Below are 19,320 nucleotides of genomic sequence, written 5' to 3'. Positions count from 1 at the left end.
GGTGTGCCTGCATGACCAACTCCCACTAAAACTCCTGGTCACAAGTCTTAATCAGCTTCTCTGATGGGCAGCATCTCACATATGTTGTCCCGATTTGTGGCTGGAAGATTTCAGTGCATTATGACTGACTCCAATAGCAGCAGACCCCTGGAACCCCAGCCTGGTTTCCTCTGGTCTTTGCCCCATGTGCCTTTTCTCTTTGCTGCTCTTGCTCTGTATCCTTTCACTATAATAAATCATAGCTGTAAACACAACTATGTGCCCAGTCCTGTTAGTCCCCCTAGAGAGTCATGGAACTGGAATCACATGGAATCAAGTGGTCTTGGGGATCCTCAACACACAGTCAACCTGGTCCACAGATTTCCATTCATATTGCAGTAGCACCATTTCTTCACATTAAAAACAAAAATAGTCTCTCTGCAAGGAAGAGACATTACATTCCCCTCCTCCATATATCCATTACAGCTATTTAAGTCTGTAACTTGAAAGAGCCAGCTTTCTTTGGAAGAAGCCATAAGTGTCTAAAAATTTAATGAGGGCAAAAGAAGAAACATCAAGGGGGCAGACCCAGCTGGAGGGTGCTTCTCTGGCAGGCTCACTCTGAGCTGTATCAGCAGGTTAATGGCGACATTTCTATTTCATGAAAAGCCAGTAAAAATGAACATTTTCTGCCACTTTTGCATATCCTAAGTGAACCAAATTCTTCTATTGCATGACCTTCATGTGCAGGTCAGTTCCTTTAACCAGCTGCATTTATTCACTTCCATTTTTAGGTTTTGGTGGTACATTAAAAATAATACCTAAGAATCTGAAAGAAGCCCTGCCATTGCTCAAAAGTGCCTGATTTGCTCCTAGGGAGTAGCCCAGACTCTGGAAGAATCTGTCCGTGAAATTTTATGATAAATATCAGTGATTATGCTGATAATAGAGTACTCCACCAAAACTAGGCAAGGAAGGCATTGCTTTTCAGCTGGGGAAAAAAAATCATAAACTGCTTTCTACAAAGCCCACAACTGGTGCATTAACATCCTGCTTCTTCTCCTGAGGGTAGGAGTTAGGAGAGACAAGGAGAAAAAAAAAGAGGAAGGGAGGTTAAAAGGGGGAACAGAGAGGGAAATGAAGTTGCCAGAAAATGAGAAAGGGCTCTCTTCAGCCTTGAGCTCTGGCCATGAAAATCCCTATCCCCAGGGGTCCTCTCAGGAGAGGCCCAGCCCATCCATAACCTGCCACTGCCTAGTAACTTCATGGCACCACTGAGGCCACCCTCTCATCCAGCCTAGACCAGTCCCACTCTGATGGGAACCTATAGGAGGGTGGGACCAACATTTTGATCAAACATGCAGCTTTTCTGATCTCCACATAAATTCCAAAGGCAGTTCTTTACACCTACATCTGGGTTGAAAGTGAAAAGGTGAAAGTGATTGTCACTCAGTCGTATCTGACTCTTTGAGACCTCATGGACCATAGCCTGCCAGTCTCCTTTGTCCATGGGATTCTCCAGGCAAGAATACTGGAGTGGGTACCATTCCCTTCTCCTGGGGATCTTCCCAACCCAGGGATCAAACTCAGGTCTCTTGCATTGTAAGCGAATTCTTTACCGTCTGAACCACCAGGGAAGCCCGTACATCTGGATCAGAGGAAGGAATATCCAGTAGCCTGTGTCCCAGGGACAAGGCTGTTGTTCCTCTGCCCATAACCCTACACAGCCTCATGGTGTCCCAAGCTAGGAAAGAATCCAGGAATCTGGCCAAATGCCTTGTTATGGATATTTGTTGTTTCAGTCCACCTTGTCTCTTTTCTTAGGAAAAACCTCTAGCCGCATGTGGTTTAGGAAGTTGTTAATCAGCATGTCATGCCTGCTACAGGGATGGTATCACAACCAAAATACAGCCAAGAAAAGGACCACCCGGTTGACAGTATGCTTTGTCCAAACACATGTTGATGGGGGTGGGGAGCAGAACATTATACAAACAGAACCAATCAGAAAACTTCCCCGGGTTGGATGTAGGGACCTTGGGAAAACATCAGTAAACACTCCCTTCTTGTTGCAATACCAAAGCAGAGAGGATGCAATCTGGGCACTTGCACTAGCCATCTATTCAGCCAAATGGAGAAACTAAAACTACAGATTAAGCAGAGAGTCTTCCCAGGTGGTGCTAGTGGTAAAGAACCCGCCTGACAGTGCAGGAGACATAAGGGATGTGGGTTAGATCCCTGGGTCAGGAAGATACCCTGGAGGAGGGCACGGCAACCCACTCCAGTATTCTTGGCTGGAGGATCCCATGGACAGAGGAGCTTGGCAGGCTACGGTCCGTGGGGTCACAAAGAGTAGGACACGACTGAAGTGACTCAGCACATGCACTGATGAGAGAGAAAGAAAGAGCAAGTACTTCTAGTATTGAATATTGTGTTCATTTCCTGGGGTACCATAAAATATTAACCACAACTTTGGTTGCTTACAACCACAGAAATTTATTCTCTCCTTGTTCTGGAGACCAGAAGACTGAACTCAAGCTGTGGGCAGGGCAGTGCTCCCTCTGCAGACTCGGGGGGGAAACTCTGTCCTTTGCCTCATTCAGCTTCTGGGGACTGCCAGTACCATTCCCACCTCTACTTCCATCTTCATAACATCTTCTCTCTGTATGTCCTCTCCTCCTTTGTCTGTATAGAATATCCATTTACTTCTCTCTTATAATAATGTATCAGGATAAGCTCCTCCTCTCAAGATCTTCAAATTAATCACATCTTTTCCATATAAGTAATATTCATTCTTTTGCATAAAAGGTAATGTTTGCAGGTTCCAGAGGTTAGGAAGTAAGTATATCTTGATGGGAGTTGGGGAAGCATTCTTTTTTTTTTTTATTTTATTTTTTTGTTTACATGTCTCATTCAAGTTCCCGAGACCTTATTTCTTGCAGCTCTTCCTTCAATGCCATATATTATCACCAGTCAATGAGTTCCTTCCTGGCTTCCCTGGTGGCTCAGATGGTAAAGAATCTGTCTGCAATGCAGGAGACCTGGGTTCTATCCCTGGGTTGGGAAGATCCCCTGAAAAAGGAAATGGCTACCCTCTCCAGTTTTCTTGCCTAGGAAATCTCATGAACAGGGGAGCCTGATGGGCTATAGTCAATGGGATCACAAAGAGTCAGACACAACTAACACTTGGCTTAGGCTACCATAAGTTGAGTTAGTCACTTGTATTAAAGGTATCTTAAATAATACACATGCCCGTGTCTGCAGCAAGCTGGGAAATGGAGGAGGCAGCCTGGTACCATAGACAGAACATCTGTTCTTTTGCAAGAGTTTGAGAAAATAATTTCCTTTTCCCAGCTTTGATGTTTCATAACTCTTACAAAGATAAGGCTTAAAGGACTGTTGCATTTGCTTATGCTAGGTATTTTATTGGTTTAAACACTGTGTAATTATATTTATGGCCTGATGATCAGCTGGGACTTTCTGAAATTGTGATCAAAAAACTCAACATAAGACGCTTGAGCAAAACCAAGCAGACAACAAAGCTAAAAAGTCTGGGGCTAATCAGGTACCTCTCAGTTTGAGGCTCTGATGATATTATTGGGCTCCATCTCTTGGCTCTGTCTCTTTAAGGTTGGCAGCATCTCAAGTCCCAGGAGGTGGCCCCTTGCAGTTTCAAACTCACATGTCTTGTACCCTGACCAGTGGAAGAGAAAGTAGATTTCCCGGATGGGTAGAACAAAAATCCTGAAATTAGATCTCATTGGCCCAATTGGTCTGACTCCTGCCAGACGCCTACTGCTAAACTGTGGTCAGAGGAATGAAAGGCAGTGATTTGCTTACCCTAGAGATCGTTGCTTTACCTCTAGAGTGGAGTAGAACACAAGGATGAAGAGTGAAAGAAGAGTGGTATTCTAGAGGGAAATGCAGCATGGTTACCTGAAGTGGGGTGAAAGCGCACTGGCTACAAAAGGAATAAATGTATACTAAATATTGGAGTGTTTCATGGTGCAAATTCCTTTATTTATTCAAATGAATAGGCTTGCCAAGTGTATGAGAGATTGTTATCATAAACCATAGTTTTGTGAATATAGCGTGATAATTTATACTACCAATTTACAGAACTTTCAGAAATTAGCTTGGAGAAGATTGTGTGGATCTAGCACCTTTAGACAGGGTAGAATAGGCATACATATAAATTATACGTTGTTCTGTGTATGTAAATAAACACAGAAATATGTACCAAATATTTGCCCAAGTTGCTGATAAAAGCATCTTGTCACAGGTACTCTCAACAATTAAAATGTCACAATGAATTTGATTAATGGCACAATGAATGTGATTAACAGTAGTAAATATTGTATTCATTTCTAGAAATCTTCTTTTGGCCTAAGTATGAGATTTAGTTTTCTGTAGCAGTGGTCTTCAAACTTTTTGGTGACATACCTCCACCAATAACAATGAACCGACTAAATATATTATAAAACATACAGGAAATATGAAATAAGAAGACAAGTTAATCAACATTCAAAAAACACATCATTTTACTTATCAATGGTCAGAAAACCTTTATGCTCTTCTGGGAAAAATAATGATAATAAATTTAGTGAGAGTGGTGTTTTTGTTTTATTTAGAAAATATTTGCTTAATATCTTGTGACAGAGAAAATTGAAGGTTTGATCCTAAGTCCAGTTTATTTTGATATTTGGCTTAAGACTCTGAGAAGTAAAAAAGACAGCTTTTTTTTATAGACAGAATTGTGTTTTCCCAAAACTCACATGTTGAACCACCAATGTGGCTGTGTTTGGAAATAGGGCTTTTAAGGAGGTAATTAAGGTTAAAAGTCTTTCCTGGTGGCTTAGATGGTAAAGAATCCACCTGCATTGCAGGAGACCTGGCTTCGATCCCTGGTTGGGGAAGATACCCTGGAGAAGGAATGGCAACCCACTCCAGTATTCTTGCCTGGAGACTCCCATGGACAGAGGAGCCGGGTGGGCTACAGTCCATGGAGTCACAAAGAGTCAGACACAACTTAATGACTTGCACACACACAAGGTTAAAAGAAGTCAGAAGGGTGGAGCCCTAATCCAATAGGACTGCTCTCTCTAAAAGAAGAGGAGGACACCAGGGATGCATCACACAGAGAAAAGGTCACGTGAGAACACATCAAGGAGGTGCCTGTCTGCCAGCCAAAGAGAGAGACCTCACCAGAAACCAATGCTGCCAGCACCTTGATCTCGCACTTTCAGCCTCCAGAACTGTAAGAAAATAAATTGCTGTTGGGTAAGCCACCAGTTTGTGGTGTTCTAGCAGACTAATACACTCCCAACATTCACAGATCTAGATGGCAGATGTGTATCAATGGCCCAGTCACAAGATTGTGCTAAGTCACTCAGTCATGTCTGACTCTTTGTGGCTCCATGGACTGCAGCCCATCAGGCTTCTCTGTTCATAGAATTTTCCAGGCAAGAATACTAAAATGGGTTGCCATTTCCTACTCCAGACAGCACTATAAACCAATCATGCAAAAATTTTTTGTCGAAATTCAGCTAGTAAATTTCCATCTCCTCTGGAAATCATTTGCTCTTCAAATTAATTGAAAGTTACCTTCTTTAACTTTCTACAAATGCATAGATAAACTACTAAATCTCTTTGTTGGAAGCTTTTTAAACAGGGTTAGAAAATTTTGTTAAAGTTTTTTAAGAGTGCATACATGAGAGCTTTTATGGGTGCCACACCATTTTTGTTTGGGACAACAAAATCACCTAACAATGAAACGCTTCCAAATATCCAATTTCAAAATATTTTGTTTCACAGCATGTTTATTTCAAAGAGCAATTACTTTCTCACTCATTAGCATCACAAATTTTCCATGTAGTGGTAGATTGTATGTGGGTTATTTTTTTAATATGATAGGTAGCATTCTATTTGTTATCACATAAAAAGCCAATAAATTTGGAACAGCAGTCTTTACAGGCAAAGATTTGTGTTTTCAAGTTCAACAACATTTATGGCCTGTGTCTCAAGACAATCTGTGACCTCTGTGTGGCACAAAATATTTTCATGGTCACTTTCCATATTAATACTAAATATTAAAATATCCTGCTCTATGTTAATTTATAAAATTAATGACACCAATGACTTTCTATACCATGGTATGCAGCTCTGACCTCAGTATCCTTGCTGCAGTAACTCATTTGTAGCTCATCTGTGAATTGCCTGGCATAGGATTCCATCTGTGAGGGTAGCTGTGGAATGTTATCCTGAGTCCTTCTGCTCTGTTCAAAGCAGCCACTGCTCCTCGGTTTTACTTACACAGTTCTTCCAGAAGATACTGAGTTCATTAAAGAAGTTGTTTATTATTAGGAATGTATCTTTTCCAACTACAGCTTTCTGTAGTTGCTCACACACAAAAAGCAGTTCCTTGTTGATTTCATTATTGAAACAATATAGTCAATCTTTAAGAAGAGAAACATTGAGACATCCATATTTTCATCCCTATGCTAAAGCTGAAACTCCAGTACTTTGGCCACCTCATGCGAAGAGTTGACTCATTGGAAAAGACTCTGATGCTGGGAGGGATTGGGGGCAGGAGGAGAAGGGGACGACAGAGGATGAGATGGCTAGATGGCATCACAGACTCGATGGACATGAGTCTGAGTGAACTCCGGGAGTTGGTGATGGACAGGGAGGCCTGGCGTGCTGCGATTCATGGGGTCGCAAAGAGTCAGACATGACTGAGTGACTGACTGAACTGAATTGATGTAGTAACTTTGCATGGTATAACTTGCTTTAATACTTGCTTTTCCTGCTAATTTTCAGATGTGTGTATGTGTAAACCATATATATATATATGATTTTTGTATTTTTTTTGCCAATTCCAATGGTATATCCTGACCAAAAATGTATTTTAGCTTGTCATCATATTGTTTCCCATGTACTATTTCTACTATTCTTAATTAGAGCAGGAAAATAATTGTTTCCCCTCAAGGTATGTCCTTTGCTATTAAGTAAGAAACCCGAGTGTCTCTATTTAATATCAAATTCAGTGAAATTTTCTAAAGTACTGAAATGAGTATTGCAAATATCACCCTCCAAAAACAAATATCTGTCTTAATGTCTTTATGTTCCAGATACATGGTTTCTAAGTTCAGTTCGGTTCAGTTCAGTCGCTCAGTCGTGTCCGACTCTTTGCAACCCCATGAATCACAGCATGCCAGGCCTCCCTGTCCGTCACCATCTCCTGGAGTTCACTCAGACTCACATCCATTGAGTCAGTGATGCCATCCAGCCATCTCATCCTCTGTCGTCCCCTTCTCCTCCTGCCCCCAGTCCCTCCCAGCATCAGGGTCTTTTCCAATGAGTCAACTCTTCGCATGAGGTGGCCAAAGTACTGGAGTTTCAGCTTCAGCATCATTCCTTCCAAAGAAATCCCAGGGCTGATCTCCTTCGGAATGGACTGGTTGGATCTCCTTGCAGTCCAAGGGACTCTCAAGAGTCTTTTCCAACACCACAGTTCAAAAGCATCAATTCTTTGGCGCTCAGCTTTCTTCACAGTCCAACTCTCACATGCATACATGACCACTGGAAAAACCGTAACCTTGACTAGACGGACCTTTGTTGGCAAAGTAATACCTCTGCTTTTCAAAATGCTATCTAGGCTGGTCATAGCTTTCCTTCCAAGGAGTAAGCGTCTTTTAATTTCATGGCTGCAATCACCATCTGCAGTGATTTTGGAGCCCCAAAAAATAAAGTCTGACACTGTTTCCACTGTTTCCCCATCTATTTCCCATGAAGTGATAGGACCAGATGCCGTGATCTTCATTTTCTGAATGTCGAGCTTTAAGCCAACTTTTTCACTCTCCACTTTCACTTTCATCAAGAGGCTTTTTAGTTCCTCTTCACTTTCTGCCATAAGGGTCGTGTCATGGTGTCATCTGCATATCTGAGGTTATTGATATTTCTCCCAGCAATCTTGATTCCAGCTTGTGCTTCTTCCAGCCCAGCGTTTCTCATGATGTACTCTGCATAGAAGTTAAATAAGCAGGGTGACAATATACAGCCTTAATGTACTCCTTTTCCTATTTAGATCCCGTCTGTTGTTCCATGTCCAGTTCTAACTGTTGCTTCCTGACCTGCATAGAAATTTCTCAAGAGGCAGGTCAGGTGGTCTGGTATTCCCATCTCTTTCAGAATTTTCCACAGTTTATGGTTTCTAAAGTTCTTGGTAATTCCAAGTATTCCTACTGAGTAACTCAAAACATTCTAAGGATGAAGATATCACCAATAATAATGAATGTGAATCCACATTTCAAATAGTCTTATTGTTATTTTTGAGTTTGACTCATCAGATCTAATTAAGTCATTTGTTTTTACCTTGTTAATGTGGCAGTCAGTGAGCTGTTTTCAGAAGTAGAAAATATGTCAGCTCTACCCTTTTCTTATTAATAGGAAGGTTTATCCTCAATTTATGGTTCTGTAGCTAAAATGTTTTTAATCTAGTTAAAACTAGATTGTATACTATGTAAATCCATGTAAGGGGGCACACCACAGTATATGACAATATATTAAAGGGAACTAGCTGGAGCCATCCCTTTGTGGGGAGAATGACTGCTGTTCTTGGCAATGGTGCTTGGCAATAGGGTGTAATCCATGACTGTCTGACACAGAGACCAAATATGAGGAACAGAGCCTGTCTGCTACTTGCAAAGTTAATTTCTATTTTTAGATTGGAAATGAGTAAACATAGACATTCTAATATTCTTTTCCCATACCCTCTGGGAAAAGGGGCACCCCAACTTTGGAGAGTGCTGGTTTCACAGTGTAGGTTGGTGATTCATTGCTGCAGTGGACATTGTTGACTTGGTCCCAGCATTCATTCCTGCCTTTCCTGTCAACATTACCCTGATTTTCTTCTGAGTAGATCCTCATTGGCTTAAACCAGTCAGCCCAGTCCAGCCTCCAGTCAAAGTGATTGGTATGGAGATGTCAAGAAACTCAATTTTGGCTTTCTTTTTTAAAAAGTGAATGCTGGGAATTTCCTGGATGTCCAGTGGTTACAATTCAGTGCTTTTACTGCCATAGTCCAGGTTTGGTCTCTGGTCAGGGAAATAAGATCCCATAAGGCAGTCAAAAAAAAAAAAAAAGTGAACCCAAAAGAGACTCTCTCCCTCACCTAGATGGGGGTAGTCCACGGGCATGATAAGACTGGCACTGCAGCCAGTTACCACGGTGAGAGCATGGACTGGAACTCCCAGGAACCACCATGTGGAATCCAGGGAGGAAAAAAGATGCTGAAGGTAAAGGGGAGAGATGGCAATAGATCATTGGTGACCTTATTTGAGCTCCAGCTGAAGGCTTTCCTGAAATCAAATTTACCCCTGGATTTCTTAGCTGGTAGCTGAATAAATGCTATGTAATTGCATAAGCCATTTAGTCAAGTTGGCTTCTCTATCATCTGCAACCAGAAAATTCCTCATGATACAGCTATCAACTCTTTTGGTTTTTTGTTTTGTTATCATTTTTGATTAATCTTGTTTTATTTTGTGTTTATTATAGTGTGTCAAGTTAACCGTACTCTGAGGACAGAATTATCATCAGTACTGCAAGGTCCTTCCATTGAATTATTCCCCTAGTAGCACTATATTATCCCCATTTTACAAAAGAGGAAACTGAGACCAGAAATAAGTAACTTGCCCGAGGTTACTGAGTAAGTAATAAAGCCAAAATTTACTACCAAGGCAAAGACTACACTACTCACATACTATAGTTAGGCGTTGTCCAACTCTCTCATTTTTGCCACTATAATGAATATAAAGTAATATTTACTATTTCTTATGTAACTTTGGACAAGTTACACAACTTAAACTCTTTGTGTCTCAGTTCCCTTACCTATAAAATGGAGGTAATAAGATAATACTGATTTTATAAGGTTGTTGGATAGTTTAAATTGTACCAGTTACTTTGAACATCTTTTCTGTATTTATTGGCCATTTAGGACTCCTTTTTTGAGAAACTACCTGTTCATACCTTTTGCCCATTTTTCTATTGCGTTTGGTGTCTTTTTCTTATTGATTTTCAGGGGTCACATATTGAAGTTATGTCCACTTTAGATATTGAACATCTTCTAATCTATCACATTTCTGTGGTGCCCTTGATTAACAGGAATCTTTAGTTTTTATATAATCAATGTGACCAATTGTGCCCCAAATGTGGAAAGAATAAAAACATGAAAAACAATGTTTATGCCATCAGCAACTTAAAATCTAACTGAATAATCAAAACCAACAACTAAACAAACACGTGTTAGACACTATGTATGAGCGCATGCTCAGTCGCTTCAGTTGTGTCCTACTCTTTGCAACCCTATGGAGTGCAGCCTGCCAGGCTCCTCTGCCCATGGGATTCTCCAGGCAGGAATACTGGAGTAGGCTGCCATGCCCTCCTCCAGGGGATCTTCCTGACCCTGGGATATAACCCTCATCTCTTGAGTCTTCTGCATTGGCAGGTGGATACTTTACCACTGTGCCACCTGGGAAGCCCCTATATAATCAACTATTAACCTCAGAAAAGTACCCCAATTTTTCTGAGTTTCAGTTTCCTTACTTGGAAAGTGGAAGCAATGAAAAAATACTTTTCAGTTTGTTGTGATAGTTAAATAAAGTAAGACCTGGTTCTTGTAGTTGGTACCTGGCATATAATAATTGCAATTCATAAGCAGAGCACATCAACAAAATAATAACAGCTACCATTTATAGCTATCAAGGCTGTATATTGTCATCCTGCTTATTTAACTTATATGCATAGTACATCATGAGAAACGCTGGGCTGGAAGAAGCACAAGCTGGAATCAAGATTGCTGGGAGAAATATCAATAACCTCAGATATGCAGATGACACCACCCTTATGGCAGAAAGTGAAGAGGAACTAAAAAGCCTCTTGATGAAGGTGAAAGAGGAGAGTGAAAAAGTTGGCTTAAAGCTCGACATTCAGAAAACGAAGATCATGGCATCTGGTCCCATAACTTCATGGGAAATAGATGGGGAAACAGTGGAAACAGTGTCAGACTTTATTTTTTGGGGCTCCAAAATCACTGCAGATGGTGATTGCAGCCATGAAATTAAAAGACGCTTACTCCTTGGAAGAAAAGTTATGACCAACCTAGATAGCATATTGAAAAGCAGAGATATTACTTTGCCAGCAAAGGTCCATCTAGTCAAGGCTATGGTTTTTCCATATGGTCATGTATGGATGTGAGAGTTGGACTGTGAAGAAGGCTGAGCACCGAAGAATTGATGCTTTTGAACTGTGGTGTTGGAGAAGACACTTGAGAGTCCCTTGGACTGCAAGGAGATCCAACCAGTCCATCCTAAAGGAGATCAGTCCTGGGTATTCATTGGAAGGACTGATGTTGAAGCTGAAACTCCAATACTGTGGCCACCTGATGCAAAGAATTGACTCATTGGAAAAGACTCTGATGCTGGGAGGGATTGGGGGCAGGAGGAGAAGGGGACGACAGAGGATGAGATGGCTGAATGGCATCACCGACTCGATGGACATGGGGTTGGGTGAACTCCAGAAGTTGGTGAGGGACAGGGAGGCCTGGTGTGCTGCAATTCATGGGGTCGCAAAGAGTCAGACACGACTGAGCATCTGAACTGAACTGAACCATTTATAGAGGTCTATTACCTGCCTGGCATTACTCTAAGTCACCATATTTAAATTCCACAAGCCTCTGCAAGGCATTATTACTGCCATTTGTCAGACGCAGAAATCTAGGTTCAGGGAGCTCAAGTAATTTGACAAAGTCACACAGCTGGTATAAGGTGGCAATAATACTGAAAGTGTACTAGACACTAGAAACTGTCGAGTCTGACTCTGTGACCCCATGGTCTGTCCATGTAATATTGAAAGCCAGGTTCATTTGACCTTAGACCTCACGTGCTTTCCACTATGTCAATTTATTGCCAGAAAAGATGCTAGAAAAAGCAATGAAACCTGACTTGGATCCTGAAGAAAAAGAGAAAAGAAAAAGACAGAATTTTAATAGACAAAAGGAGGAAGGTGGAGAGGACACCCTGCCAGATTCTGAGGGAGTACAGTGCATATACGGGGATGAAAAGTACTGTGAGTTATTAGAGGGCAACATAGTGCCCTTCAGTCCAAGCACAGAGATGGGGACAGGGTAACTACTGGGTCGGGGGTGTCTATTCCCTACGTCTGTTTCCACGGGGAGGAAGCAGGAGTACACTGCCTGTCTAGTGAGCTTGAAGGAAGAACTGGCATTGTGTCCTTCTGAACCCTCAAGTTTGGAAAGCAGGCCTAACCCAGGAAGCATGTATTTTCTGCTTTTCCAGAAGTTGCAAAACTACAGTCAGCTTTTACAAGCAGACTTTCCAACTCTGCTTGTGACTGGTGGTGTTTGTTGTTGTTGTTTAGTCTACTAAGTTGTGTCCGACTCTTTGACACCCCATGGGCTGTAGCCCACCAGGTTCCTCTGTCAACGGGGTTTCCCAGGCAAGAATACTGGAGTGGGTTGCTGTTTCCTTCTCAGGGTAATTTTTCCAACCCAGGGATCAAACCCACATCTCCATTATGGGATATGTTCAGTTCTGGACTGAAGTACAAAGCGGTCTTTATCCCTGCGGATCTAAAAGCCACGGCTACCATTCCAGATTTTCCCAGGGACAAAGCTGACATTTTGTTTTCCACCAGTCTGACTCCTGCAGCTATCTCGATGGATTTTGAACTTGGATGGGCCTTGTGGGTGTTATCTGAAGACCCCTAAGACTGCAACAGTATGCATTCAACAAATCATGGTAAAAGAATGAATATGACAAGTTCAGAGAACAATGAGAAGACGGCCTGATTTGAGTAGAGAACATATAAGTAGCTTTTGTGAGTATTCATGGGATTATCCAGGCAAGAATACTGGAGTGCTTGCCATGCCCTCCTCCAGGGGACCTTCTGGACCCAGGGATCAAACCCCCGTCTCTTGTGTCTCCTGCATTGGCAGGCAAGTTCTTTACCACTAGCACCATCTGGGAAGCCCTATTATAAGTAGCTTGTAAGGTTAGATGGATGACTTACAAGAAAGAGTTTTGCTTTTGATGTGGGAAGAGTGCTCAAGTTTCTGAGCAGGGAAAGAGCATGAGGAAGACAGTGTTTATGTAGATATCTCTATTGCTTATATAGATATCTCTATATGGCAATATCCATTGCCTTATTATCAATGGGCTGCAGTGAAGGCCAGGGGAGGAAAACCAGGAGCTGAAGGGCAACCAGAAGTGGTTTCTAGAATTCCTGAGTGAGGAAGGATGAAGGTCTGGTCCAGGGAAGTGGAAATGTGAACTGGGGTGAAAGGACAAACAGGAGAGATCAAGGGGAAAGTGCCAGGATATGGTCACAACTGGGGTCTGAGAAGTGGAGATACCTTTTTCAGGCACCACTCAGAAAAACGTAGATGAGCACGCCCAGAGCTGGTGAGAAGTGGGTCTCAGCCTTCAGTTCAGTTCAGTTGCTCAGTCATGTCCGACTCTTTGCGACCCCATAAACCACAGCATGCCAGGCCTCCCTGTCCATCACCAACTCCCGGAGTCCACCCAAACCCATGTCCATCGAGTCGGTGATGCCATCCAACCATCTCATCCTCGTCGTCCCCTTCTCTTCCTGCCCTCAATCTTTCCCAGCATCAGGGTCTTTTCCAATGAGTCAGCTCTTCGCATCAGGTGGCAAAACTATTGGAGTTTCAGCTTCAACATCAGCCCTTCCAACGAACGTCCAGGTCTCAGCCTTGGGCACCTTAAATCTGAGGTCTCAAGTGGACTTGTTCTTGGCACCAAGGACACCGGGCACAGGCTAGGAAAGAAGTTAGGGTTGGGAGCATTTTGGGGAGTCAACATCGACAAAGAGGCAGCACACATTTGAAAGCCTCTGGGTAGCGGTGGAGATGTGAAGCATGAACATGGAGAGGACTCGGGATGACAGGGATGGGAATAGGGACACAGGTGAAGCTGGGAGGAGAGCAAGGGGACACGGGTCGCTCCTGGACTGAAGGGAAGGGCAGGATGAGGCGGCTGGCAAAAGGTTGGAATCAGGATCTTGTCAGCAGAGGAGGATGGCTTCCACCTCCCTCCCCTGTCCCGCCCCCCAGGAAATCCACAGCTGGACCCAAAGCAGCTTTCTTCAGGCTGGCCTGTGTCTTCTGGGCCCTGAGTTCCCTTCCTCATGCTCTGGCGACAGTGACGCCTCGGACCACGGGCTGCAGGGGTCCCTCTATCAGCTGTAGGGGGCGACTCCAGCTCCCCACGCCGCAGGGTTTTTTCCCTCCAGGTTCCTGCCGCCCGTCAGAGCCGGGGTCCTCCCCAGCACCCCCCCACCTGGCCACCGCCGCAGCCAGCCCGCGCCCGCAGCCAGCCCGAGCTGCCGCAAGCCACCGGCCCCTCCCGGGGGTGGGGTTTAGGCTCCCCCTTCCACACTCGCTTTGTTGCAGGGCCCCCCCCCCCCAGGACAACCCCCCGACTCTGTCTCCACGTCCTGGGAGTCAGAAAGGTGCTAAACTAGGGGCCTGGTGGGAAAAGGGGCTCAGCAGCGCTCGGACGCTCGCGGGCTCGAGGTAGCTAGGGATTGGGAGGAGGGAGCGGAGCCTGAGCCGCTGGGGCCGCTGCTGCAGAAGGGGGAGGAGAATGGGGAGGAGCTGGGGGGCAGGCTGTCGGGAAGGAGGGGTCTTAAGGGGCGGCGAGCCCAGGTCGGATTTCCTCTGAGGCTGGCGATCCGCGAAGCTCCCACCTTCCCTTAGAGCTCGCTGCAGCCGCCTGCCCCGCGCCCTCCGGAGACCGGGACGGGACCATGGTGAGAGTGGGGTGCGTGGCGCGAAGCCGAGCGCACTGGTGCGACCCCTCTGAGCGGCCGACGGTGGCCGGGCGGAGGGGGCGAGCGGCCGGGACCCGAGGAAGTTTCCGGGGTCGGCACGGGGCCCGGAGCCTTCAGTCTGGCTCTTCTCTCTTCCGCAGATGTGGAGACGCTGGCTTGCGCTCGCGCTGGTGGCGGTCGCCTGGGTCCACGCCGAGGTAGGTGAGCCTCTGAGCCGGTCCGAACTCGGGCGCCGGGGCTACTGGGGTCTGCGCGTGGCGCGGGCGGTGCGTGCGTCCCCGGGGATGCTCTCCCCGGGTCGGACTGGGAGTTTCCATCCGCCGGGTGAGGGGGCGCTCGGAGCAGAAATGCTACTTAGGAAACTTAAACCTGAAAAATCAGGAAAAGTAGTTTGGGCCGTAAGCTGGAGCCCCACCAAGGCTAATATGGAGGGAGAGTGGGGAGGGGGAGTGAGGACGAGCAGGGCCGATTGGGACAGAGGCGGCGACACGAGCAGGAGCCGAGTTCAAAAAGGCGCTTGAGTTCTTTCCTTCACTTGAGAGGAATCTGAGAATAGTTGGAGCCTTCTCCCTTCCGAGTCTGTCTCCTGGGGGATGGGGGGTGGTCCGAGGAGCTCAAGAGATTCTTCTTTTAGGGCGGGATATATATATATATATATTTTTTTTTTTCTCTTTTATAGAGTAAGATTATGATTCTCTGATTTTTTTTTCTTTCTTTGTAAAGTGCCCTGGGACTTTGTGTTACTATCAGAGCCAAATAACGGCCTTTTAAAAATCTCGGTTTTTTTCCTAAACTGGGCATTGCGCAAGTATGAGCAATCCGTTGCTCAGCTCTTTGAGGGCTCCGCGTTTCCAGTCAAAGTATTTCAGCGCTTTTGGGGTAATGTTTTCTTTTCAACTCCAGTGACCTTCCTGAAACACTACAAACAAACCAACAAACCCTTCACTCACAAGCCCCTACATTAACTCAAAGGTTTATGGACAGAAAATAAACAATTCTAAGTTCCCTGGGCTCTAGTCTCCAGAAAAGTGAGGTCAGAAACCAAACATTTGATAATTATGGCAGGAAATGTGGAAGGAATTAAAAAGCATGAGGGAGAAGAAATGGAATGTACATTACAAAAGAAATAGTTCCCTGGTGGGTGGTTATTCTCCCTCTTTGAATTTTTTTCTTCATATTACAGTTTAGCCCCACCCTTAGCATCACAGCTTTTCTGCCCAGAAAAGTCATAAAAGCCTGCAAGGTCTTCACGATTTAAAAAAATATGCACATTATACTGAACTCTCATTTAATTCACTACTACATTGTTGGTTGATCTGGAAATAGGAGCTGTTTTTACTCACAATGAAATTAAAAGTCAGGCTTCCCTGGAAGCTCACACAGTGAAGATTCTGCCTACTGTGCAGAAGACCTGGGTTCGATTCCTGGTTTGGGAAGAGTCCCTGGAGAAGGAAATGGCAACCCACTCCAGTATTCTGGCCTGGGGAATCCCATAGACAGAGAAGCCTGGCAGACTATAGTCCATGGCGTCAGAAAGAGTCGGACACGACTGAGCAACTAATACTATATTAAATTAAAAAGAGCTAATTCTTTTGGATATCTACTTGTGTTGTAATAAAACTTCATTTGAATGATGGGGAGACTAAGTCAGAAAGGTCACATTATTCATCTAGAGTCCTAAATTGTTAAATGGTAGAAGTGAGATTTGAAGACAGTCTGGCATCACACCCCAGGCTTTTAACCACTCCCTCCCACAAGGACTTCATATTTGCCATGTACTTCTTGGCATAAAGCAGACCTTGGTTGGGCTGCATACATCATTTTATTTAAAGCTTCCCAGAACCTTGTAGGGTCACTTTTGTTATCCACATTTTACAGGGGAAGAAACGGGTTCCAGGAGATTAGGTAACCTGCCCAGGGTCACACACAGCTAGTTAGTTCTGAAGAAGGATCTGAACCCAGCTCTTTCCACCGGCAGAGCTCATCTTGAACTCCAGATCAGTTTCTCATGCATTTTGTTTTCCAGGGTTTGAGTTTGAGGGAGGACCCTTCTTCACTGGCTGATTTAGTCCTAGCTAAGGAACACCCTGGCATCCCTGCTGTTGCCCTCAAAAGGCAAAAGCCACAGTCCATTGATGGTTGAGGAGAATCCCTGATTTGTTTTACTGCAGGTTTAGGAATTGCCAGCTAGTGTGTGAAATCGCTCTGTGAACTGGAATGCAAGTGTGAGGAGTGAGGGGGCCATAGGTTCACTTGTCACAAGGCTGTGTAGCCCAAGGTCTGGGATCTATTCTCAGAAGCTGTTTGTACTACACCCCCTCCCCCCAGTGCATTGCAGGGAAAAGCTTAGCCCTCATAGGAAGTTCCCTCTGCAGCAATTTCCTGCTTGAGGTGGAAGAGCAGAAAATACTCTCACAGAATTCCCAAGGCAAAATCTGAGGGCAGAGAGGCAAAATCAAGAAGTGCTGAGCCATGAAAACTGAGGAAAGGAGTGGTGCAGAAAGAAGGCTGTGAACTCAAGGTATGTGAAGAGCAGGTATGATGTAGGTTTCATTTCATGACCCCAGATTATTAAGGATTATTTTTTAATGAGTACAATCTCTTGGTGTCTGGACCTGGTAACATTTGGCAAGTCTTTAATCCACGTTTTAATAATAACATACCTTAAATTATTAATGAAAAGATAAATTAGCGTTAGCAGTTTAGATATTACTTTCAGCATTTTATCATGTAGTTAATGGTGCTTGCAGTAGAAATTTTTTTCCTTGTTAGCTATAATAACATATAGCAAACAAAGCCAAATAATTTACTGTCTTTATTGATATCCACTTTAGTAGTCTTTAGGGCTAAAATTGTACAAATATTGTTGAGCTTTTAAAATGAAATTTAAAAAACAAAGAGTTTTCTTGCTCCTTTTTGATTTAGTATAAGCACAAGGATTCAATTCGGCATATTTTTAAAGCATGTGATTGTACAACAAATTATGTTGATATTTGAAGAAGTCAAGTGCCAAGCTTGAGAAAAGGTAGTTGTCTTGATTATCAGTGTCAGTCTGTAAAAATCCTGTTTGGTTGGATTCAAGAAACTATTAGCAAATCTCGTTAAACAAAGTGTTCTGTTTTGAATGTTTTCCATGGTCTCTTATTGGCACCTCAGGGTTGCTTTTTTGATTGCTTCCTCTCTGTCTTTCTGTCTCAATACTTCAGGCAGCCTCCATCAAAATTCCATCCCATTCAGCTGAGCTCACTCCCATGTGCTCATTAGAGTCTTCTTAAAGGGGGTGTTGGCACATGTCTCCTGATGTGTCTGCTATGGATGAGGACTGGGGAGTGGCAGCACAGAGCAAACTAACCTCTTTTCAGAACCTTTTGGGAGGGGGCTGTATGGACCTGCTCACTCTCCCTCACCACCCCCTCTCCCAGTGAGAATTACTACAATTCACTGGGAAGTGTGGATAGTAGAGGCTGGGAAAGGTTGAGAAGTCAGGTATTAGTGCTTGTGCCCTGGAGTCTTAGTGGGTGGGTCTGAGTCCAACACCATAGGCTGGAGGGGACCCTGTGGCTCAACTGCCTGCTTCCAGAAGGCAGCCTTGGCAAGTGCCCAAGCACACTCCACTCTCTGCTGGTGGTTATGTCTGCTGGCACTCTGATTTCCAACATTCCAGGTCTATAAATTCACAGGTCACATGATAAGTCACAAGTACAGGTGACTGATTCACAAATCAGAACACTTATTCCAGGGAGGGGATGCTTAACCCGTGAACTGTGAGTGCATCGCTTAAGGTAATAGTGACAAGAATAACAACAATTGTACAGATAGGCAAGAAGATTATTAGTGCATTGTTCCTCTGAAGCCAGATTTCTTACCTCCTTCATACCCTATTATCAACATACAGTTAATCAACCACTAGGGGTATTGTTTGGAGAAGGCACTGGTGACCCACTCCAGTACTCTTGCCTGCAAACTCCCATGGACAGAGGAGCCTGGTAGGCTGCAGTCCATGGGGTCTCGATGAGTTGGATGCGACTGAGTGACTTCACTTTCACTTTCACTTTCATGCATTGGAGAAGGAAATGGCAACCCACTCCAGTGTTCTTGCCTGGAGAATCCCAGGGATGGGGGAGCCTGGTGGGCTGCCATCTATGGGGTCGCACAGAGTTGGACATGACTGACGTGACTTAGCAGCAGCAGGGGTATTATTGGCCAATGTGAGATCTCCCTTATATTCTTGAGAATTATTCTAATAGTGGATTCAGGTGGGCCAAGGTATGACTTTTTTCCCCACATTTTCTACAGGAAAAGCTAGGATTTTGATATCTATCTTGTATATTGACCACTAAAATAATCTCTTGTTTGTTTATCCTTTGGCAAAGAAACTCCTTGCTGTGATTCTGGAGGTCATTGTTAGAAAATGGGATGTTAAAATATAGCAGGGACTCTGCTGAATAGCCAAAACAGAGGGACAAGCACCCTGCA

The 19,320-nt window shown here is 44.1% G+C and overlaps 1 protein-coding gene across 2 annotated transcripts in view; it reads left to right on the top strand.

Moving 5' to 3' along the window:
* Positions 1-14,669: 14,669 nt before the first annotated feature.
* Positions 14,670-19,320, top strand: part of FSTL1 (follistatin like 1) — a 56,201-nt gene continuing 51,550 nt past the window's right edge. Inside the window, exons 1-2 of one of the 2 annotated variants that reach the window (XM_061400126.1) lie at positions 14,670-14,823; positions 14,985-15,041. In XM_061400126.1, the coding sequence (XP_061256110.1) occupies positions 14,821-14,823; positions 14,985-15,041 (60 nt within the window). In that variant the 5' untranslated portion in view covers positions 14,670-14,820. The remainder of the gene's footprint in view (positions 14,824-14,984; positions 15,042-19,320) is intronic. The other variant, XM_061400223.1, reaches the window with a different exon arrangement.

This window comes from Bos javanicus, chromosome 1 (assembly GCF_032452875.1).
Source record: "Bos javanicus breed banteng chromosome 1, ARS-OSU_banteng_1.0, whole genome shotgun sequence".
Taxonomy (NCBI): domain Eukaryota; kingdom Metazoa; phylum Chordata; class Mammalia; order Artiodactyla; family Bovidae; genus Bos; species Bos javanicus.
This window is presented reverse-complemented; position numbering and strand designations above follow the sequence as displayed.